The sequence below is a fragment of the Bufo gargarizans genome, chromosome 2 (assembly GCF_014858855.1).
Source record: "Bufo gargarizans isolate SCDJY-AF-19 chromosome 2, ASM1485885v1, whole genome shotgun sequence".
Lineage (NCBI taxonomy): Eukaryota > Metazoa > Chordata > Amphibia > Anura > Bufonidae > Bufo > Bufo gargarizans.
The window spans coordinates 686,754,451-686,779,519 of NC_058081.1; the positions used below are offsets into that span (position 1 = coordinate 686,754,451).

Here is a 25,069-nt window from a genome sequence, read left to right on the forward strand (position 1 = left end):
AACATCCAGTCTCTAGACATGCATTATGCCATTACCACAGGTGTATAATATCTAGTCTCTAGCCATGCAGTATGCCATTACCACAGGTGTATAAAATCCAGCCCTTAGCCATACAGTCTTCTATTACCGCAGGTGTACAACATCCAGCCTTTAGCCATGCAGTCTGCCATTACCACAGGTGTAAAAAAATCCTGCCCTTAGACATGCAGTCTGCCTTTACAGACATTTGTGATAGAATGGCTTGTTCTAAACAGCTCACTAAATTCCGGCATGGTCCTGTAATAGGAGGTTACCGCTGCCACAAGTCACTTCCTGAAATTTATTCCACCATCCACTGTGAGTGGTATTATTGGAAAGTGGAGGGAACCACAACTCAGCCATGAAGTGGAGAACATGAGAAGAGCGGGATCACCGAGTGCTGAGGAGCATAGTGCATAAAAGTCACCAACACTCTGCTGACTCCATAACTACACACCAAGCCTTCGCTTATATTAACATCAGAGATGGGTTTCCATGGCCGAGCATCTGCATGCAAGTCTTACATCACCAAGCACAATGCCCAGTGTCAGATGGAGAGGTGTAAAGCATGACACCACTGAGCGATGGAAATGTCTTCTATGGAGTCATGAATTACACTTCTCTATCTGGCGGTCTGATGGACGAGTCTGTGTTTATTAAATGCCAGGAGAATGTTACCTGCCTGACTGTATGGTCTGCTGGAGGAGGGATAATGCTATGGGGTGAGGGTCAAGGTTTGGCCCTGGGCCCATAGTTGCAGTGAAGAAAAATCTTCAGCAGACCAAGACATTGTAGACAATTGTTTGGGGAAGGCCCTATTTTGTTCCAGCACGAATGGCGAGATCTCTGGATCCACACAAGGTACAGGGCTGGTTCCAGGTTTGTTGGAAAGAGATTGCCATGGACTATTTGGTTTCGGATTCTCATTTTTTTCATCAGTCATACCATAACCCCTTAATTTTTTTTTTTTTTACTTTAGTGCATCATAAATACTTAACTGTGATTTGACACATACCGTTTATTTATCTGAATTCTGATCAAGTTATCTGAGCCCAGGTGAATCCAAGTAGAAGAGCACCATGAAATAGTAGAAATAAAGCAATGGATCCAGCATCAAAGTTAGAAAATATCATGGGTTCCTTTATTCAGTATAGTACAAATCCATACAGTGACAGCATCACCTCAGTGTTCCAAATGAACGTCTACGCGTTTCGAACAAATATGTTCTTAGTCGTGACCCTAGAAGAGCACCATTTCAAGGCAGTCACTGGGAGGTCATTCACTAAATAGAAATGAAGGCTATAGGATTAGGGGTAATGGTGAGGGGAGGGGGGGAGTGTAGCACAATGTTGACTGACCCATACCTCCTCATATCTTGCCAAGAGTCACGGGTTTGTATAAAGTGTCATCATGATTAGTTCTGAAGGAAATATATATTCCTTACTAGTGATATAAGAAGCCCTTGAAGGACGTCAACTGAGACATTCAGATGTGAGATACATCAAGCATTATGTTCCCAATGGTGACGCATTCCCAAGTGCACGTCTCATTTATATATACGGTATTAGCAGCTGGTAAACAAGTCTCCAGTCCCCTGCACCTTCCCACATAGTCTGGAGCAAACGGAGGGTCATTGAGTTAATTATTTACCCCTAATCTTAAGTAGAAGAGACAGAAACGGTGTCGGAAGACGGAAAATCATGAGCACTAAGTCCCTCACCATGTTCTTTCTGTTGGTGGCTGCTCTCCTGGGTTCCAGCGGTAAGTGGATCTACTCAGATATGGTGTTTCCTAGTGTGGTGTGTCACATAAAACACAGGGGTTGTGCACTGTGTGTTTGGGGGGGCCTTCCATTCATAACTCCACACTATTGACTTCCATAGGGAAATAAACTAAACATCAAAAAAAAAAAAGTCAAAGGGAAAAAGCTATTTTGGTTTTGAATCATTTTTAATTTTCAATTTTTGGAGGAATTTTTTTATTGACTTTGATTACATCAATATTAGAAAAAATTGTCATGAACCTGTGCTGATCGACTCCAGTGGAGGAATTTTTTTTTCTTTTTGTGACTCGGTCCCAGTATCACACATTTCAGGGCGAACATCCCTCTTCAGACACACTGGGTGGATATACTGTAAAAACTTTTTTTTTATAGTACAAAGCACATGTCACCTGTACGACCATAGCGGGTACCTGTGTACAAAATATTGCTGTAAATTTTTGATAAATTTTGTGGGAAGCTATTTTTTTAAGAAAGGTATAAAGTTCCTCTGTACCCTTCACTAACACTGGCTGTATAATCCACCCCCCCCTACCACATTTTTTTAAAACGTATTTTTGTTTTTACCTTCCACATTAGAGATAGAATACCCTGTTTCTAGATGACAACTGTGAAAAAGCTGCTGTTGACAGATGTGTATTTTTATTATTTTTATTATTTAGTGCTTTGAGTCTGGAACAATGAGCTGCAATGAAAAAAGCTATGGACCTAACTGGATCTTGGATTTTGCCGTCAAGGCCTATTTTCATTTTTGCATTTTGGATTTTTCCTCCCCATGTTCCAATAACCATGACCTTTTTATTTTTCCATTCACATAGCTATAGGAGGGCTTATTTTTTTGTGGGATAAGATGCATTTTTTTACTACCACCATTTAATTTACCATATCTTGTATTGGAAAACGGAAAAAAAACTAACTGTGTGCCAAATTTAAAAAAAAAAAAAAAGAAAAAAGAATTCCACCAAGGTTTTGGGGTTTTTGACGTCACAACGTTCACTGTGCGCTAAAAATGACCCAACGTCCTTATTCTGCAGCTCAATACGAATGCGGCAATATCAAACTTGTATAGTTTTTTTTTTTTTACTACCTTTAAAAAAAAAAAAAAACTTAAAAAAAAAAAAAATCTTTGCATTGCCATATTCTGCCAGCCATAGATTTTTTATATCTCGGCCTACAGAGCTGTATGAGGGCTTGTTTTTTGTATAACGAACTGTATTTTTTATTGGTGTGTATGTGGTATGCACATCTTTTTCGATCACTGTTATAAATTTTTTGGGGGAGGACAAGATGGCAAAAAATTGTGAATCGCGCGTTTTTGAAAAAAAAAATTGTTCTGTTACAGCGTTCATCGTACTTTTCTTACGCACAATGTTTATTATTTTTATTGCTTATATATTTTTATATGCAAAATCGGTAAAGGGGGGTGATTTAAACTTTAATATATAGTTTTTTTTTACTTTTTTTTATAACTATTAGCCTTTTTTACTTTTTTTTTCATAACTATTAGCCCCCTTAGGGGCTTAGTACATGGGATCTTTTGATCCCCTCTCCTTTTTACCCCTAATAGATCTGCATTAGAGTGAATAGGATTTTTACACTCTCCTTGCTGTGCTGTGTCTCGTGCATAGCTCAGTATGGAGAACATCATGGCTTCAGCAGCGTCCACTCGATTTTACTGCGGGGGCTCCAACTGGAAGGTAGAGGGAGCCTCCTGATCGCAGCACCTGAGGGGTTAAATGACGAAGGCGGCGCGGTCACTGTCAGTGCGGGCGGGTGCCAGCTGTATGATATGTATATGTAGCATGCCCGCTGCAGGGGCACACTCCATACATCCCCTCACACATTATGACGTATAGATACGCGAAGGGGTTACAGGGTGCGCAGTATACATTATATGATCAGTGTGAGGTTCTGCACATGTGTCGGATTTGGGACGTGAGTTCGGGAGGAGGGTAGGAGCTTTAGATTCTGTCACTCATGTAATGGGAGGTGGCGTTAGGAATGGGAAGTGATGAGGTAAGCACTTAATTTACATAACTTGAAAAAAGCAAAAGTAGACTGTAAAAGAAGTACTTTTAGGGTCGGGCAGTGGCGTTGCTAGAGTCTGAAGAGATCCGGGGCATGAGCCCACGTGAAGCCACGTCCCACCCCATGAAGCCACACCCTCATCGCCAATGGGGGGGGCCTTCACAGTAGTTTTTAACCCCTTTCGGCAGTCCCCCCTTCACTGAATGGGGGACTGCTGAATGGGGTTAATAACTACAGTGAAGGGCCTAGCCGTCTGGAAACCCCACAGATCCCCCATCAGTGTCATCCACAGATCCCCCATAAGTGTCATCCACAGATCCCCCATAAGTGTCATCTACAGATCCCCCATAAGTGTCATCCACAGATCCCCCATAAGTGTCATCCACAGATCCCCCATAAGTGTCATCCACAGATCCCCCATAAGTGTCATCCACAGATCCCCCATAAGTGTCATCCACAGATCCCCCATAAGTGTCATCCACAGATCCCCCATAAGTGTCAACCACAGATCCCCCATAAGTGTCATCCACAGATCCCCCATAAATGTCATCCACAGATCCCCCATAAATGTCATCCACAGATCCCCCATAAATGTCATCCACCACAGATCCTCAGAGGTGTCATCCACAGATCCCCGCCCAGCACCGCCTCCTAGCTAATTTGCTCACTTCACTTGCCTCTGTGTAATCTCGCCCAGGCGCACTGGCAGAGGCATCGCCGAACGAGGTGCGCTGGAAGACGACACATGCGCACTTCGCTCGACGATGCCTCTGCCAGGGCGCTTGTCGAGATTACACAGAGGCAAGTGAAGTGAATAAATTAGCAAAGAGATGGCGCCGGGGGCCCCCGCCGGCCCTGCATTCGGGGCACTGGATGAAACATCCGGGGCTCCAGCCGCGAATATTTTGACCTAACGACACCCCTGGGTGGGGAGAACTATCTGAGGACGCCAATGATTCTTATGGTTAAAAACCGGTGACAGGTTCCCTTTAAACTATCCAGACAGTGAAACATGAACATTTAATTATTTTGATCATTTGATTTGTCTCCGTTTCCCCATAGTCCATGGACGCTCCTATAACCGGATTATTGGGGGTTACGTATGTCCGCGAAACTCCAAGCCTTGGCAAGTCAGCCTTCAATATTTCGACCAGCATGTTTGTGGAGGAGTCCTGATAGATGAGAACTGGGTCCTGACAGCAGCACATTGTGAATTGCCGTAAGTGTTCCCGTCCTACAGTCAGGGTCAGGATTATAGAAGGGGGCAAAATTGGGCCGTCACCTACACATGGCCTTTTTTAAATCTTACGAATGTGAAAGTAAAGTGATTTGGGTACTATACAGTATTATCAGGCTGGCACTGTATATTAATATTGTGTGGATGTCTATTGATGGTGGGCACTGTGTGGCAGTATTATTTAGGCACAGCTTGATGCCATGCTGTATAATAACTATTATGCATATTTTATAGTGACTGGAAGTACAATCTTCCTCTTTGCCAAAAGACTGGAGGTTGATCCCATTGCGGACCCTCACAAACCTTGACCCAGACCTACCTCCAGTGTCCTTAAAACTGTCCTAATCTATCAACATCATATATATATGGACGGGGGAGGTGTCCTTCCCGGTTGTCTTGCCAGTAGTATGCCATTTTGGGTTTTTACTGGTCTCCATATGGGGAAAACGTGATTTCTTTACATATGAAATGGGCGAAGCATCTGTGTTGGTTGCGTAAGGCTGTGACCAGGTGGAGTGTTAGACCACAGACTCCATGTTGTTGGAGGTGCAGAAGTCATGCCACATGGGAGTGCAAGACTCCATTGGAAATAGTAGGTCTCCACAGTGATAAGCATGAGAGAGGAACTGCTCGCCAGTGCGGGGACATGTGTGGCTGGTTATGTGACCCACCTAGAAGAAGTCCAGGTAGTGCTTATAGACTGGTCCACTTCCCACCAGTGTGGTTGGGTTTGTCGAGTATCCAGAGAAGGCAAATGTGTGCATTAGGTCCAGAGTTTGGACCAGCAGAGGACTCTGCAAAGCTGAGAGCTAGAAGAGGACTGCAGGGGTTCTCCTAAAGGGGTTCTCCGGGAATTAAGAAAATAAAAATATTCAAAAACTTTTCTTTATTATAAATATATTCCCAAATATCTTTCATCAGTTATAATGGCTTGTTTTATCTGTGGAACAATCATCAGGGGAAATAAAATGGCCGCCGTCCTATCAGTGCACACAAAAACTGTCCTGATCTTCAGCTGAATCTGGGTAGGAATGGAGTTCATGAGGAGACATGAAGGACAGAGAGGAGGCGGGGATGTGGATAATGAGCAGCAGCACTTATCTGCAGCCTCCATTACCACAGTCTGTCCTGTCTGTGCTCTCTGTACTTTGTCTCCTTATGAACTCCATTCCTACACATATTCAACTGAAGATCAGCTGTATTCAGGATCATTACCCCTGACAAGTAGAGAGGAGGATGAGGCAGCTCTTTAGCGCAGTGTTGTGAAGTAACTTGTCCTCCTGTGTAATTAGGACAGGTTTTGTGTGTAATAATAGGACGGAGGCCATTTTGTATTTCCCCTGATGATTGCTCCCCAGACAAAATGAGCCATTCTAACTATTGAAAGGTGTTTGGGAATATATTTATAATAAAGTAATATTTAAGTATTTTCATTTTCTTAATTCCCGGAGAACCCCTTTAAGTGATTGGGGCACCTGAGACAGCAGTCTGAAGTTCCTAAAATTGCATGGGAATCAGCTCTGCTAAGCCTGTTCTGCCACAATCTTACTTACAGACCATTAGAACCAAGAGGTTGCAGAAAGCCAGACTCCCCCCCCCTTAACCTTAAAGGGTAACTGTCATTTTATTTTTTTATGTAAATGGATTGGTCCGACTAAGTTTACCTTAGTTCCCTAGTTAATACTTTTGTATAGGTATTGAATTACCTAGTAATTGCAGCATGTTCTTTGCTCCCCCAGGCATTTTAGTGGTGCAGCTAAAACAGCGTCTCCTCCGTCTCTTATCTTCTATATACAGAAGACGGAAGACGTAGTAGTGGGCAGTCCCCAACGCTGCGTGTGCGCTCCCGTTGGACCAGGATAGTGCCGATATTCGCAATAAAAATTTGTGATTAGAATTAATCTTGGGTAGTTAGGGAGGGAGGTCTTAGCCTCAGGGTAAGGGCATCGGTGGCCATCTTGAGAAGATAGACAGAAAGAAGTCTTGTGAGGAGCGGTTGCTATGGACGGAATCTTATTGAACAAGTGATTATGGATTATCACCACAGCAGCAACAACATATATGAAAATTTAATTTTGAGTGAAAATATGACAGTTATCCTTTAATTTCCTGTCCACAGACAGGCGTCATTTGGCAGAAGCGTCCTGTTACGGCAGTGGGTGTGGACCACTGTGTCAACCAACGGATTTTACTTTGGGCTACTTCCAAGGGCATGAACCTTGCAGTCCTCTGGTATTTACCCTTTAACCCCTGTACAGGAATCTGCTGCAGGGGACAACCAGGCTGCTACCTCCTACCTCTGTATGATTGACAGCTGACGCACAGGGTCCAGAGAAGCCATAGTTAGGGACAGGCCCAGGTCAGAACAGGTAGAATATGTGCTATATGGTAAAAAGTCTAAGTTGGAGCAGGAAGTGAAAGGACAATACAGAAGTCAGGTCAGCCGGCCAAGCATCAGAAACCGGTAAACAGGCAGAGATCAGTACTCAGGCAGACAACAGGATATATCACACCTTTGCAGGAATGATTGAATTAAGAACCTTATTGTTCAGGCACCTTCCCACAGGGGAATATGCTTCAAATACCCCAGGGCTCCCAGCCATTGACTGGGGAAGATTTGTGTGTGTGTGCTGACCTTTTAAGAGACGAAGGGAGCACGCTACAGGCAGAGGAGAAGGGGCCTCGCTGCAAACAGCCTGCAGCCTGCAAAGAAGGACAGAGCTGGACCCAACAGGAGAGAAGAGACAGCGGGACGCAGGCTCAGGGTTGAGGGAGCGATAGAAAATGGCGAGTGGAAATAGTGCATCCTGAGAGGGAGCTAAAATAAAAAAAAAATTAAAAATTAAAATTTTTACCCTGATCTTCGTGTTTTGCCGGCAGTGAGTCAGCAGCGTATGGATGATCAGCATTACGTGATGACCAGAGGTTCCCTTTAAATGCACATTCTGACATTTCTTGTCCTCCTTAGGAGTCTGCAGATTCGCCTTGGAGAACATAATCTGGAGGTTTATGAAGAGACAGAGCAGTTCAACTACGCTGATAAAATATGTCCTCACCCAGGTTTTAACCCACGGACCTATGACAATGACATCATGCTACTGAAACTGGCTTCTCCTGCCACCCTCAATGAGTACGTCCAGACCATCCCCATCGGCTGCCCCTTACCCCCTGATGGGACCCAGTGCCTTGCCTCGGGATGGGGGTCCACCACCAGTCCTGATGGTAATAAGCTCCACATATTGAGTGCTAATCACATGTTGCCTTCTTCTCTGCTACAATCCACTGCTACATTTCTACCTGTCACATCCAAGTTCCCTGGTTATTATGTGCTTCTACCAGGTCTACGAGACTTGAGGGCCATGTCCGCATCTTATTGCTCTAATGTCCCATATAAAAGGTCGGTTTCGCGGGACAGACGGCATAATTCTTTTTTCACTGTATATTTAGTATCTTAGCAAGAAGTAGGAGGGGACAGATGGAGCAAAGTAACACGGCGGCGGGATTAGACTACCCAGGGCTTATTCGTAGTCTGTGACCATGGAGACACATGATGGATCTGCAAAGGAGCTGTATGCACAAAACGGCAGGAGATATTTAGTCAAGACTAAGTCGCTGGATTTTTGGAACACATTAGAGCAGGGGAAAGCAACCTCCGGTACTCCACGTTTAGAAACATTCCCAGCATGCATGCTTGCTCAGCTGTTCTCTGACAGTACAGTACACAGCTTTGCAGACCTATGTGTCTCCATGGTTACAGACTACAAACAAACCCTGGGTAGTCTGATCCTGCAGACACGTGTTACTTCCCTCCACCTGTCCCCTACTTCTTGACAACTGACTAAATGTAGAGTAAATAAAGAATTATGGCCGGCTGTGCTGCAAAACCTTTACATGGGGCTGATTTAAAAGGATTTTTCCATGTTTAATATAAAAAAATTAAATCAGACATCATATAGTACGACAATCTCTAACAAATCTAGAACCAGCCCTGTACATCACAGGGATCCAGAGATCTCCCCATTTATTGCTTAAATTGCTCAGCTAGATTTATTTCAGGCTGGCAGCTCAGGGGGCGTGCCCTTTCTCAGAAAGGGTGTGTCCTTTATGCTGCAGCTCTCTCCCTGCCATTCAGGGACATGTCCTTTTTTCATGAGGTGTTTCATTTCTGCTGCAGCTCAGAGCACATGTCCGTTCTCTGGGGGCATGTCCTTTCTCAGAAAGGGTGTGTACTTTCTGCTGCAGCTGAGGGACATGTCCTTGTTCTTGAGGTGTGTCATTTCTGCTGCAGCTCAGAGCGTATGCCTACTCTCTGGGGGCATGTCCTTTCTCAGAGAGGGTATGCTCTTTCTTCTACAGCTCTCTCCCTATCACAGCTCAGGGGCCTGTCCTTACTTCTGCATCTCTGTCACAGCTCAGGGTCACGTCCTCTCTGCTGCAGTTCAGGTGCTTGTCCCTTTTCAGGGGGTGTATCATTTATGCTGCAGCTCAGGGGACGTGTCCTTTCCCCCAGAGCGTGTACTTTCCTACGCAGTTCTTTCCCTGTATCTGTCACAACATCTAACAGTAGATACGGCTGGTGGCAATTGAAGGATAGAACTGAGCATGTGTGACCACCACAGCGATGTTACTGAGGGGAACAGATAGATAAAGGACAACCAGCAGGTGGCGCTATAAAGATACATTTTGTTGAATAACTCAGTGGCCGTATTATATATATATCATTACGTGAAACCACAGAAGTATTCAGATCCAGGGGCTGCTTTGAGGAATGTAGAATATTTTTTGCGGGACAACCCCTTTAATGTGCAGTAAGGGGATGCTTTTAGTTGCTTTTGGAGTGCTGATGATTGGACTGGTCAGATGTCACATGATTTGGGATACAAGTATATGTCCTGCTTGCAAAGGTGGACATACCCTTTAAGCACTGGTAATGCCGTCTCTTCACCTTTGACTAGAGAAGAGTGAAGTTCTCTAAAGTTCGATTCGGCTGCTTCGCCGAATCGAATTTTACAAAAAAATTAGCTTTGTGACAAATTACTTCTTCACGAAGCGCATTTCTTTGTAAATAGCGGGCGCAATAACAGGAAGCGGCGATTGCGCCGCCCCCTCCGTCATTGAACCCCTCAGATGCCCCGTTCATTGCTGATTGCGGCATCTCAGATCCATATTAAAGCATTATACCAATTATACTAATTTTTGATCCATTTAATCGCGCTGCCACGACCATCTTGCTTGAAGATCCAGAGTGATATCTCTTGCGGCGCGTCAGCCGGTGTGGTGACGTCGTGCAGCACCGCGCACGAGATTTCGCTCGGGATCTTCGAGCAAGATGACGGTAGTGGCCTCTTCGCGCTCAAATGGATGAAACAAGTATGTTTTTTTAGAAAAAAATGTACCACCTAATTGATTCGTTACCACGAAGCACAAGGAAATTCAGCTTCGCGGCAAATCAAATTTTTCCAAAATTTGGATCGAAGTCCACTACCTTTGACCCCACCTGATTGATGACCCCTCCCCAAGCAGATATTCTGTACATTACGCTTAAAGGGGAGTAGTTCACAACAATGCTGCGCATGTAACAAAAAACTAAATGTAAATGTAGCAAAATTGTAAAACCGCGGCAATTCACATTAAAGCGCAGGCGCCTTTGCTGCTTGCTGATTGGCTGTGCAGATAACGATTTGGAGAACTAGGCTACCCCCTGACACATTTCCTGTCTGTGCAGGAACCTATCCAGCTGAGCTGCTCTGTGTGAAACTGAACACTGTTCCCGACAATATCTGCATGGACGCTTATCCCGGGGAGATAACGGAGAACATGCATTGCGCCGGAGTCATGGAGGGTGGGAAGGACACCTGTCAGGTACGGCTCAGTAAATCCGGAGGAAGGTAAACCTATAGGTGCTGCGTATCCATATGGATAAGTTATGTTTGGTTTTCTTGCAGGGAGACTCTGGGGGACCCCTGGTGTGCAATTCAAAATTATCCGGAATCACTTCATGGGGTAACGTACCATGCGCCGTACCCAATCTTCCAGGCGTATACACTAGACTGTGCAATTACCTGGACTGGATCCAAGACACCATTACAAATGGCAACTGTCTCCAATAAATTGTCTACACTATGGAAGCCTATGGAAACAACGACGCTCCAGTGATCCAGCAGGGGGCATTGGAGAGCTGATTCTAATTATCACTAATCACTGTAGTCCTGCTTCTGTTCTTCAGCTTATTCTTGTTTTATTGGTGCGGCCGGCTTTAGATTCTCGCAGTCTGTTTCCTCGGGTTCCCAAAAACCACATATATTTTTGCTTACTCTGAGAAATTTCATGCATTTTAGTAAAATTAAATGTTCATCCTGTCATTTCATTTTCATTTTTAATTTAAATACACGTAGGTGCGGTAATTTTTTTTTTTTAATGCAGTGTTAGGCTCCTTTCACACGGGCGAGTATTCCGCGCGGGTGCGATGCGTGAGTTGAACGTATTGCACCCGCACTGAATCCCGACCCATTCATTTCTATGGGGCTGTGCACATGAGCGAGATTTTCACGCATCACTTGTGCGTTGCATGAAAATCGCAGCATGCTCTATTTTGTGCGTTTTCCGCGCAACGCAGACCCCATAGAAGTGAATGGGGCTGCGTGAAAATCGCAAGCATCCGCAAGCAAGTGCGGATGCAGTGCGATTTTCACGCACGGTTGCTAGGAGATGATCGGAATGGAGACCCGATCATTATTATTTTCCCTTATAACATGGTTATAAGGGCAAATAATAGCATTCTGAATACAGAATGCATAGTACAATAGCGCTGGAGGGGTTAAAAAAATAAAAAAATTATTTAACTCACCTTAATCCACTTGATCGCGCAGCCGACATCTCCTTCTGTCTGTCTTCTGTGCTGTGTGCAAGAAAAGGACCTGTGGTGATGTCACTCCGGTCATCACATGGGCCATCACATGATCCATCACCATGGTAAAAGATCATGTGATGACCGGAGTGACGTCACCACAGGTCCTTTTCCTGCACACAGCACAGAAGAAAGACAGAAGAGAAGCCGGGCTGCGCAAGCAAGTGGATTAAGGTGAGTTAAATTATTTTTTTAACCCCTTCAGCGCTATTGTACTATGCATTTTGTATTCCGAATGCTATTATTTTCCCTTATAACCATGTTATAAGGGAAAATAATACAATCTACAGAACACCGATCCCAAGCCCAAACTTCTGTGAAGAAGTTCGAGTTTGGGTACCAAACATGCCGATTTTTCTGACGCATTACAATGTTTTGCACTCGCGCATGTTCCCAGAACGCACCCGCACCTTTTCCCACAGCGGCCGTGTGAAAGAGGCCTAAGGCCTCTTTCACGTTCAGGGTGCGTTCAGTGAAACTCGCACCATTTTACGAGCAAGTTGAGTCAGTTTTGTCTGCGATTGCGTTAAATTGTTCAGTTTTTTCTGCCTGAGTGCAATGCATTTTGATGCGTTTTTCACGCGCGTGATAAAAACATGAAGGTTTATAAACAACATGTCTTAGCAACCATCAGTGAAAAACGCACTTGCTTCCAGATGCAATGCATTTTTCACTAAAGCCCCATTCACTTCTATGGGGCCAGGGCTGCGTGAAAAACGCAGAATATAGAACAGGCAGCGTTTTTCACGCAACGCAGAACTGATGCGTGAAAAAAAAACAACGATCATGTACACAGACCAATTCAAATGAATGGGTCAGGATTCAGTGCGGGTGCTATGCGTTCGAGTCACGCATTGCACCCGTGCGGAAAACTCGCTCGTGTGAAAGGGGCCTTATAGTAGTCGGGGCTTTATTTTTCTGATACAGAACGACAAATCCACTGCGTAAAGTTAAAATGGTAAAATTCAGGCTGCAGTAAGCTCCTAAGCTCCCTCTAGTGGTGGCTGCAGGTAGTAAGAGTTGTATCATTTAACATGGCTTTGTGACGGTGAGTTGGGGATTTGAAGATCTGCATTAGGCAAAAGGATGCAACATGTTAGACTTAAAGGGGTATTCCTATCACATACAATGGGGGCATGTCACTAGGATATGTCCCCATTGTCTGATAGGTGGAACCCGCACCTACAAGGAGAACAGAGCGGGGAGAGCTGTGGCTGGAGGACCCTGCATTTCCCGGGGTCGGTCCACCACCAAGCGCTGCTGCTCCCATACAAGTGAATGGGAGTGCACTGCGCATGCGCGGCTCCTGCTCCCATTAATTTCTATGGGGCAGATGGAAATAGCTCGGCTATTTTCGGCAGCCGCATTGAAATTAATTCATTTCCCCGCTCTGTTGCAGGTCGTAGAGGTGGGACCCGCACCTCTCAGACAATGGGGGCATATCCTAGCTATATGCCCCCATTGTATGTGATTGGAAAACCCCTTTAAAGGTTAATGCAAATTAGGTCAACTTAATAAACGCATTATCAGATGTATTAGAGCTCTCAATGAGTTATTATTTTATATGGTTTGATACATTTTATGGTATAGAATTGGATAGTAAGTTGGTCACAGGACTTTAGGTTTAGGATTGACATGATGAGCAGGCCATGGACGACGCTCAGATGTGTTAACGTCTCTTAGCACCATTGATGTTGGTAAGTGTCTCCCATCAGTGGATACAAAATAATTCAGAATTCCCCTCTATTTGCAGCACTCCCACAGCAATCTGGTACATATCTCTTGTACTTCATAATAGTTCTGGGAGAGTCACTGGTTGAGAAGGATCTGGGTGTATTAGTAGATCACAGACTAAATAACAGCATACAATGCCAGCGAGCTGCCTCTAAGGCCAACAGGATATAAAAAGAAGTATGGACAGGGATGTAATATTGTCACTATACAAAGCGTTGGTGCGGCCTCACCTGGAATATGCAGTTCAGTTCTGGGCACCAGTCCATAACAAGGATGCCCTGGAGCTGGAGAAAGTGCAAAGAAGAGCGACTAAACTGATAAGGGAACTGGAAGATCTTAGTTATGAGCAAAGATTAAAAGAACTGAAATTGTTTAGCCTTGAAAAAAGACGTCTAAGGGGGGACATGATTAACCTGTGCAAATATATAAACGGACCATACAAAAAATATCAAGGGAAGCTATTCTGTGTTAAACCCCCTCAAAAAACAAAGGGCCACTTCCTATGCCTGGAGAAAAAAAAGATTTAGTTATAAGAGGAGGCAAGCATTCTTTACAAAGATCTGTGAATCTCTGGAATGGCGGCAGGAGATGGTCACAGCAAATACAGGAGATGCTTCCAGAAAGGTTTAGATGACTTTTTATTCAAAATAACATTGCGACCAAGTGCATTTAACCCTCAATGGTGTGGTTGTTTTTTGGCTAAAGCCTACATCAGGGTGAAGCTGTCACACCAAGTGCATTTAACCAGCAATAGTCTGTTCATTTTTTGGCCATATACTACATCAGGGGCAAGCTGCGCCCGACACCAAGTGCATTTAACCCTCAGTAGTGTGGTTGGTCAAGCTGTCACACCAAGTGCATTTAACCAGCAATAGTGTGGTTATTTTTTGGCCATATCCCAGTCTAATTCTGTCACTAAATCCATACCGGTCACCCAGCGCCTAAATACTAGGCCTCAAATTTATATCCCGCTAAATCTGTCGTTACCGCTGTCCTGTTGTGGATGGGAAAGTTATTTAGTGTCCGTCAAAGCACATTTTTTGTTCTGGGTTGAAATACAATTCCCATTTTAGCAATTTCATAATTTAGTGGTTTCTGCTATATCAGAGCTATTTGAAATCTATCCCTAAAAGGGTATATAATATTCAAGGTGCACATAGGGTCATTCAGAATAACTTCACACACCCGCTACTGTGCATTTCCAAGTCTAATTCTGTCACTAAATCCATACCGGTCACCCAGCGCCTAAATACTAGGCCTCAAATTTATATCCCGCTGAATTTGAATACAATACATTGGGCCAAATAATATTTTTGTTGTTGTGGTGAACCATAACAATGAGGAAAACATCTAGTAAGGGACGCGGACGTGGACATGGTCGTGGTGGTGTTAGTGGACCCTCTGGTGCTGGGAGAGGACGTGGCCGTTCTGCCACATCCACACGTCCTAGTGTACCAACTACCTCAGGTCCCAGTAGCCGCCAGAATTTACAGCGATATATGGTGGGGCCCAATGCCGTTCTAAGGATGGTAAGGCCTGAGCAGGTACAGGCATTAGTCAATTGGGTGGCCGACAGTGGATCCAGCACGTTCACATTATCTCCCACCCAGTCTTCTGCAGAAAGCGCACAGATGGCGCCTGAAAACCAACCCCATCAGTCTGTCACATCACCCCCATGCATACCAGGGAAACTGTCTCAGCCTCAAGTTATGCAGCAGTCTCTTATGCTGTTTGAAGACTCCGCTGGCAGGGTTTCCCAAGGGCATCCACCTAGCCCTTCCCCAGCGGTGGAAGACATAGAATGCACTGACGCACAACCACTTATGTTTCCTGATGATGAGGACATGGGAATACCACCTCAGCATGTCTCTGATGATGACGAAACACAGGTGCCAACTGCTGCGTCTTTCTGCAGTGTGCAGACTGAACAGGAGGACAGAGATCAAGACTGGGTGGAAGACGATGCAGGGGACGATGAGGTCCTAGACCCCACATGGAATGAAGGTCGTGCCACTGACTTTCACAGTTCGGAGGAAGAGGCAGTGGTGAGACCGAGCCAACAGCGTAGCAAAAGAGGGAGCAGTGGGCAAAAGCAGAACACCCGCCGCCAAGAGACTCCGCCTGCTACTGACCGCCGCCATCTTGGACCGAGCACCCCAAAGGCAGCTTCAAGGAGTTCCCTGGCATGGCACTTCTTCAAACAATGTGCTGACGACAAGACCCGAGTGGTTTGCACGCTGTGCCATCAGAGCCTGAAGCGAGGCATTAACGTTCTGAACCTGAGCACAACCTGCATGACCAGGCACCTGCATGCAAAGCATGAACTGCAGTGGAGTAAACACCTTAAAACCAAGGAAGTCACTCAGGCTCCCCCTGCTACCTCTTCTGCTGCTGCCGCCTCGGCCTCTTCTGCTGCTGCCGCCTCGGCCTCTACCTCTGCCTCTGGAGGAACGTTGGCACCTGCCGCCCAGCAAACAGGGGATGTACCGCCAACACCACCACCTCCGTCACCAAGCGTCTCAACCATGTCACACGGCAGCGTTCAGCTCTCCATCTCACAAACATTTGAGAGAAAGCGTAAATTCCCACCTAGCCACCCTCGATCCCTGGCCCTGAATGCCAGCATTTCTAAACTACTGGCCTATGAAATGCTGTCATTTAGGCTGGTGGACACAGACAGCTTCAAACAGCTCATGTCGCTTGCTGTCCCACAGTATGTTGTTCCCAGCCGCCACTACTTCTCCAAGAGAGCCGTGCCTTCCCTGCATAACCAAGTATCCGATAAAATCAAGTGTGCACTGCGCAACGCCATCTGTAGCAAGGTCCACCTAACCACAGATACGTGGACCAGTAAGCACGGCCAGGGACGCTATATCTCCCTAACTGCACACTGGGTAAATGTAGTGGCTGCTGGGCCCCAGGCGGAGAGCTGTTTAGCGCACGTCCTTCCGCCGCCAAGGATCGCAGGGCAACATTCTTTGCCTCCTGTTGCCACCTCCTCCTTCTCGGCTTCCTCCTCCTCTTCTTCCACCTGCTCATCCAGTCAGCCACACACCTTCACCACCAACTTCAGCACAGCCCGGGGTAAACGTCAGCAGGCCATTCTGAAACTCATATGTTTGGGGGACAGGCCCCACACCGCACAGGAGTTGTGGCGGGGTATAGAACAACAGACCGACGAGTGGTTGCTGCCGGTGAGCCTCAAGCCCGGCCTGGTGCTGTGCGATAATGGGTGAAATCTCGTTGCAGCTCTGGTACTAGCCAATTTGACGCACATCCCTTGCTTGGCGCATGTGCTGAATTTGGTGGTGCAGAAGTTCATTCACAACTACCCCGACATGTCAGAGCTGCTGCATAAAGTGCGGGCCGTCTGTTCACATCCTGCCGCTGCTCGCCTGTCTGCGCTACAGCGTAACTTCGGCCTTCCCGCTCACCGCCTCATATGCGACGTGCCCACCAGGTGGAACTCCACCTTACACATGCTGGACAGACTGTGCGAGCAGCAGCAGGCCATAGTGGAGTTTCAGCTGCAGCACGCACGGGTCAGTCGCACTACAGAACAGCACCACTTCACCACCAATGACTGGGCCTCCATGCGAGACCTGTGTGCCCTGTTGCGCTGTTTCGAGTACTCCACCAACATGGCCAGTGGCGATGACGCCGTTATCAGCGTTACAATACCACTTCTATGTCTCCTTGAGAAAACATTTAGGGCGATGATGCAAGAGGAGGTGGCCCAGGTGGAGGAGGAGGAGGAGGAAGAGGGGTCATTTTTAGCACTTTCAGGCCAGTCTCTTCGAAGTGACTCAGAGGGAGGTTTTTGGCAACAGCAGAGGCCAGGTACAAATGTGGCCAGACAGGGCCCACTACTGGAGGACGAGGAGGACGAGGATGAGGAGGAGGTGGAGGAGGAGGAGGATGAGGATGAAGCATGGTCACAGCGGGGTGGCACCCAACGCAGCTCGGGTCCATCACTGGTGCGTGGCTGGGGGAAAGGCAGGACGATGACGATACGCCTCCCACAGAGGACAGCTTGTCCTTACCCCTGGGCAGCCTGGCACACATGAGTGACTACATGCTGCAGTGCCTGCGCAACGACAGCAGAGTTGCCCACATTTTAACTTGTGCGGACTACTGGGTTGCCACCCTGCTGGATCCACGCTACAAAGACAATGTGCCCACCTTACTTCCTGCACTGGAGCGTGATAGGAAGATGCGCGAGTACAAGCGCACGTTGGTAGACGCGCTACTGAGAGCATTCCCAAATGTCACAGGGGAACAAGTGGAAGCCCAAGGCCAAGGCAGAGGAGGAGCAAGAGGTCGCCAAGGCAGCTGTGTCACGGCCAGCTCCTCTGAGGGCAGGGTTAGCATGGCAGAGATGTGGAAAACTTTTGTCAACACGCCACAGCTAACTGCACCACCACCTGATACGCAACGTGTTAGCAGGAGGCAACATTTCACTAACATGGTGGAACAGTACGTGTGCACACCCCTCCAAGTACTGACTGATGGTTCGGCCCCATTCAACTTCTGGGTCTCTAAATTGTCCACGTGGCCAGAGCTAGCCTTTTATGCCTTGGAGGTGCTGGCCTGCCCGGCGGCCAGCGTTTTGTCTGAACGTGTATTCAGCACGGCAGGGGGCGTCATTACAGACAAACGCAGCCGCCTGTCTACAGCCAATGTGGACAAGCTGACGTTCATAAAAATGAACCAGGCATGGATCCCACAGGATCTGTCCGTCCCTTGTCCAGATTAGACATTAACTACCTCCCCTTAACCATATATTATTGGACTCCAGGGCACTTCCTCATTCAATCCTATTTTTATTTTCATTTTACCATTATATTGCGAGGCTACCCAAAGTTGAATGAACCTCTCCTCTGTCTGGGTGCCGGGGCCTAAATATATGCCAATGGACTGTTCCAATGTTGGGTGACGTGAAGCCTGATTCTCTGCTATGACATGCAGACTAATTCTCTGCTGACATGAAGCCAGATCCTCTGTTACGGGACCTCTCTCCTCTGCCTGGGTGCTGGGCCTAAATTTATGAAAATGGACTCTTACAGTGCTCGGTGACGTGAAGCCTGATTTTCTGCTATGACATGCAGACTGATTCTCTGCTGACATGACGCCAGATTCTCTGTTACGGGACCTCTCTCCTCTGCCTGGGTGCCGGGGCCTAAATATCTGAGAATGGACTGTTCCAGTGGTGGGTGACGTGAAGCCAGATTCTCTGCTATGGGACCTCTCTCCAATTGATTTTCGTTAATTTTTATTTATAAATTTTTTATTTTTATTCATTTCCCTATCCACATTTGTTTGCAGGGGATTTACCTACATGTTGCTGCCTTTTGCAGCCCTCTAGCCCTTTCCTGGGCTGTTTTACAGCCGTTTTAGTACCGAAAAGTTCGGGTCCCCATTGACTTCAATGGGGTTCGGGTTCGGGACGAAGTTCGGATCGGGTTCGGATCCCGAACCCGAACATTTCCGGGAAGTTCGGCCGAACTTCTCGAACCCGAACATCCAGGTGTTCGCTCAACTCTATCCATGAGGATTAAAAAATAATAAAAAAATTACTCACCTCCTCCACTTGATCGCGCAGCCGTTATCGTCTTCTTTCTTCTTCTTGCAGGACCTGCAAAAGGACTTGCGCTGACGTCATCGCGCTCACCACGTGGTGAGCATGGTGACTTCAGCGCAGGGCCGGCTGAATGAAGATAGAATGGGGTGCGGAGCCAAACGCATCCGGCATGACCCCCAATGCAAGTCAGTGGGGATGGATCGGTTTTCTCGGACACAATAGAAAACGGATCCATCCCTCATTGACTTTCAATGGAGTTCATGACGGATCCGTCATTGCTATTTTAAAGATAATACAACCGGATCCGTTCATGATTTATTAAATGTGCCAATTTTCATCTTTGGTAACATTCTGGTGCACCTGGTAGCCTGTGCCACACTGGCCTGTTATAGGTGGGGCTCACAGCCTCCTCGCATTGTATTTGTGATCTTACTTTGGAGGTTTGTGGAGACTTGGCTGTGAGTCAGACCTTAGCACCTATCTGACAGTGTTCACACACTATAAATAGGTTTAGTGGTAGGTCCCGCGCCAACTGAGATACCTTGACGGGGTGCGCGGGCTCCGATATGTTCTTGAACGGAATATATTGGCTAAAATCTTATTTTAACATCTAGCGTGACGGTTTAGCCTTGTTTTTTTATTTGCATATATTGTAGTGCACCTTTGCAGTGATTTATTTATTCTCATAGTCTAATCCACACATTGTTTCACATTGTGTAGGATTTTTTGATTTTTTTTGTGGCACATGTGTTCCGCTGCCGGCGTCCTCCATTGTATGCGTTATTTCCTGGGGATTGCCGTTTGCAGCGGATCCTATGTGGAAGTTTTGCTCCCCCGGTTATAAATACGCTACAGCATTTCCTCCCAGCAGGCCACCTTATTCAGTGATTTGTGGTAATATATTCCATATGTGGAACGCTGTAGAAATAAAATAACAAAACAAAAAATAAAAAAATGCCAGAATTGCTGCTGAAAAGGGCAGGTTATCCACCAAAAATCAAGCACTTAGTTCTGTATAAAGAAAAATAAAAAATTAAAGTTCTGGGTCTTGGGAAGCATCAATGCAAAAACATTTTCTTTTTTAAGGATTTTTATTGTACAAAAGTAATTAAACATAAAAACATCTGTACATACTTGGTATCGCTGTAATCATACTGAGCCAGAAAATAACATTATCATGTTATTTATGCTTAAAAAAGGAACACCGCAAAATGTATAATGTAAAAACTTAGTGGCAGCATTAACAGCCTCAGAGAAAGAGTTAATAAAGGTTAATCAGTAACTTATGTGTTCTTCAAAATGGTGCCACCAAAAACTACAACTTGTCCTGCAAAAAACAAGCCCTCATACTGATACATCAACAGAAAAATAAAAAGTTAAAAGTTAAAGTTAAAACTTAGAAATATTAGGATGCCACGATGTGAACACAGGGGGGGTGTTATCAGTGATTGACAGAATTCTTTCTGTAAGTGTGTATACAGAGATACTGTAGCTGTCAGTCACTGATAGTTATACACAGGGGAGGTGTTATCAGTGATTGATATCATTCTCTGTGTAAGTGTGTATACAGAGATAGCTGTCAGTCACTGATAGTGGTACACAGGAAGGTGTTATCAGTGATAGCATTCTCTGTGTAAGTGTGTATATAGAGATAGCTGTCAGTCACTGATAGCTGTACTTGGGGAGGTATTATCAGTGATTGATAGCATTCTCTGTGTAAGTGTATATATAGATAGCTGTAAGTCACTAATAGCTGTCAGTCACTGATAGCTGTACACAGGGGAGGTGTTATCAGTGATTGATAGCATTCTCTGTGTAAGTGTGTATACAGAGATAGCTGTCAGTTACTGATAGCTGTACTTTGGGGAGGTATTATCAGTGATTGATAGCATTCTCTGTGTGTGTATACAGATAGCTGTAAGTCGCTGATAGTTATACACAGGGGAGGTGTTATCAGTGATTGTTAGTATTCTCTGTGTAAGTGTGTATACAGATAGCTGTAAGTCACTGATAGTTATACACAGGGGAGGTGTTATCGGTGATTGATAGCATTCTCTGTGTAAGTGTGTATACAGATAGCTGTAAGTCACTGATAGTTATACACAGTCTTAAGTTGGAAAAACAGATATATAAATGTGCAAATTACAAGTTTAACTGATTTATTTCCTACCAAGCTATATATTGATCTGCTCAGCTTCTGCTCTATAGCATGCTGCCTGCAGATTGCATTGCATTTTTCGGTGACAGTCATCTTTCAGTGGAGTGCTTCAGATGTGTCCATATCTAACTCAACATTGCAAAAAAACATGATTTAGATTTTTTTATTCTTTGTCTATGTGCTGCCACCCAGTGGCTGTGTTATGAATTGCAGCATGCCAAGGGTTTTCGTTAATATGTTGTAATATTGTATTTGCTTCATCAGAAGTTAAGTCTTTAACTATATTTAAGATAAGGTAAGGGTGGACACCTCTGTATTATATATCAAGTTCCGATGCTCCTTTTTATCCAATCACAAGAGGCAAAAAAAAAATTGGGGGAATCGTTAGCACAACCTGTGGAAAATACTGCTGCTTATTGGGAGAGTCTCATGAAGAAGACCTGCACTAAGATTGAAGCTGTCCCCGATATCAGCAAATCACAATGGATCCGGCTGGCTGGGAATGCAAGTAGTTACTAAAACAGACTTGATCAGATGTGATAAAAGCTCTCTGCTCTTGCTAACAGAGTGCGGTCCTGATGGGGGGGGGGGGGATGGGGGGGCACTTTCTATCACATCCATAGGTCTTAAAAGCACATAGGGTCCAATTAAAAAAATGGATACACAAGGGGATAAAAAGTTCATGCGGAAAAAGTATCCAAACTAGTGTAATGAGAAAGAGGAACAGTTCCCGCTTGCATCTCACTCAGATTCCAGCTCTGAAGCTCTTTTTTTCCTTTAAAAAATAAAAATCACCAGTTGTGGTAGCCAAGTTCTCCGCCACTTAAAATTTTGGCAGCAGTAATGTCCACAGATTGTGAGCAACAGAACCGCGACAAGGTCCTTCCCGTGTCTGTTGAAAAATGGTGGTGGAGCTCTGCCCTGCTCCGATCAGATATAACAGCACAGTGTAGATTATATAGGTCTAGAAAATAATACTTACGCCGCACAGCCGTCTCCATCTCCGTGACATCGTCCATATCAACCCTACAATATACTAAACGGCAAGACAGTACACACATACAGCCACTACCACAATTACACTGCATGTGACAGCCTTGATGAGTCCACGTATCCAAATTGTATTGCAAATTTAAATAGTTTTGTATATATTTGAATGACATTGATTTGAATGCGCCATTTCACGATCAAACATGTTTGTGGGCCCCGTTCTAGAGATAGGAGAGGGTCCCAGCGGTGGGACCAGCACCTGTCTGACATTGATGGCATATCCTAGCGATATCCCATCAATGTCCCAGTTGGGCCAACCCCATTAATATCTACTTTCACCCTTCATGGCCAGACACATTTTCATTGTTTTCCGTCTGTTTATTTAAACATTTTTTGCTACTGTTTTTTCGAGATACGTGAAGCTTTATTTTCATGCCATTTTTATTTTAGTATTTATTTTTTTTGCGTTCATTTTTTATGCCCAAGAAAATGAAAAAAATAATTCAATGTCTCTAATTTATTAGACTTTTTTAATAGCACAAAGAGGGGGATATTTGTTTGTGGTTGCTGTGGATAGTGATGTCACAGGGTGAGAGCAGTGAGGTCACAGTGTGTGCAGCAAGTCAGTCTGGGATTGGATGATGTCACAAGGTGAGGTCACAGTGTATGCAGCAAGTCAGTCTGTGATTGGATGATGTCACAAGGTGAGGTCACAGTGTATGCAGCAAGTCAGTCTGTGATTGGATGATGTCACAAGGTGAGGTCACCGTGTATGCAGCAAGTCAGTCTGTGATTGGATGGTGATGTCACAGGGTGAGGTCACAGTGTATGCAGCAAGTCAGTCTGTGATTGGATGATGTCACAAGGTGAGGTCACAGTGTATGCAGCAAGTCAGTCTGTGATTGGATGGTGATGTCACAGGGTGAGAGCAGTGAGGTCACAGTGTATGCAGCAAGTCAGTCTGTGATTGGATGATGTCACAGGGTGAGGTCACAGTGTATGCAGCAAGTCAGTCTGTGATTGGATGATGTCACAAGGTGAGGTCACAGTGTATGCAGCAAGTCAGTCTGTGATTGGATGATGTCACAAGGTGAGGTCACAGTGTGTGGAGCAAGTCAGTCTGTGATTGGATGGTGATGTCACAGGGTGAGAGCAGTGAGGTCACAGTGTATGCAGCAAGTCAGTCTGTGATTGGATGGTGATGTCACAGGGTGAGGTCACAGTGTATGCAGCAAGTCAGTCTGTGATTGGATGATGATGCAGGGTACGTCCTTTCACGAGCACAGGCACAATTTAAAAGGAAAACGTATCACATGATTAGAGCGCACGCGCATAATACTGAGAGATTTAAAATATCATATCAGGTCATATCCTTATTTATATAAAACACCAGCCAAAGGAATAGTAAGTATCATTGTAACAATCATCTTAAGACCTTTTAGAATTTTTTATGGAACCAGCTATGCATGTACTTTACCTACAACTCCGCTGGGATCTTCCGGATGCAAATTGTCCACTCTGAAGACCCAGCGTCCAGGGATGTAGACATTACTGGTGGACGTTATATAAATAATATCTGCTGATAAGGATCTAGGGATTTTGTAATAACCAGTATAATGTCCACTATTTACACCGGCCTGTGAGAGTCAAGAGCAAAACAGTAAGAAAAATATAAAGTTACAATGATAATATATGTATAAGGCCTCATGCACACGACAGTATTTTTTCACTGTCCGCAAAACGGGGTCCGTGATCCGTGACCATTTTTTTCGTCCGTGGGTCTTCCTTGATTTTTGGAGGATCCACGGACATGAAAAAAAAGTCGTTTTGGTGTCCGCCTGGCCGTGCGGAGCCAAACGGATCCGTCCTGAATTACAATGCAAGTCAATGGGGACGGATCCGTTTGACGTTGACACAATATGGTGCAATTGCAAATGGATCCGTCCCCATTGACTTTCAATGTAAAGTCAGGAGTCCCTTTTATACCATCGGATCGGAGTTTTCTCCAATCCGATGGTATATTTTAACTTGAAGCGTCCCCATCACCATGGGAACGCCTCTATGTTAGAATATACTATCGGATTTGAGTTACATCGTGAAAACTCATATCCTACAGTATATTCTAACACAGAGGCGTTCCCATGGTGATGGGGACGCTTCTAGTTAGAATATACTACAAAGTGTGTACATGACTGCCCCCTGCTGCCTGGCAGCACCCGATCTCTTACAGGGGGCTGTGATCAGGACAACTAACCCCTCAGGTGCCGCACCTGAGCTAGCTCTTCCTGAGGCTTGCTCTACTAAGTGGCTTCTTATTAAGTGGAGTTAAAAAAACAAGGAGTTTAAGAAAAGGAGTTGGAAACTAAGGTTGGATATAATTTCCTTGTGTGTTGTTGGCTTAATTTTACGTAGTCCTTCAACTACAGCAGACAGGGTCTAATTCTAAATCATATATACTATTTTGCTTTTTTACTGTTGTAATCCCCATTTAGTATGTGTTGCACAAGTGACAACGCAGTCCAGTGCACATCTTGCATGATGTATGCAGTCCTGGAACAGCCATTCGAGGGTGTATATCTTTGTACAAGATGTGAGCGAATTACCCGTTTGGAATCGCAAATCGAGTCTCTAAACGG

At 45.2% G+C, this 25,069-nt stretch overlaps 1 protein-coding gene across 1 annotated transcript; it reads left to right on the top strand.

Annotated features, from left to right (window-relative positions):
• The first annotated feature begins 1,739 nt into the window (after window positions 1-1,739).
• On the top strand, window positions 1,740-11,173 carry LOC122926308 (trypsin-like). The gene is made up of 5 exons (XM_044277681.1): window positions 1,740-1,779; window positions 4,889-5,045; window positions 8,032-8,285; window positions 10,789-10,925; window positions 11,009-11,173. Exons 1-5 carry the CDS (start codon window positions 1,740-1,742, stop codon window positions 11,171-11,173), a joined length of 753 nt encoding a protein of 250 aa, XP_044133616.1.
• Window positions 11,174-25,069: the final 13,896 nt, after the last annotated feature.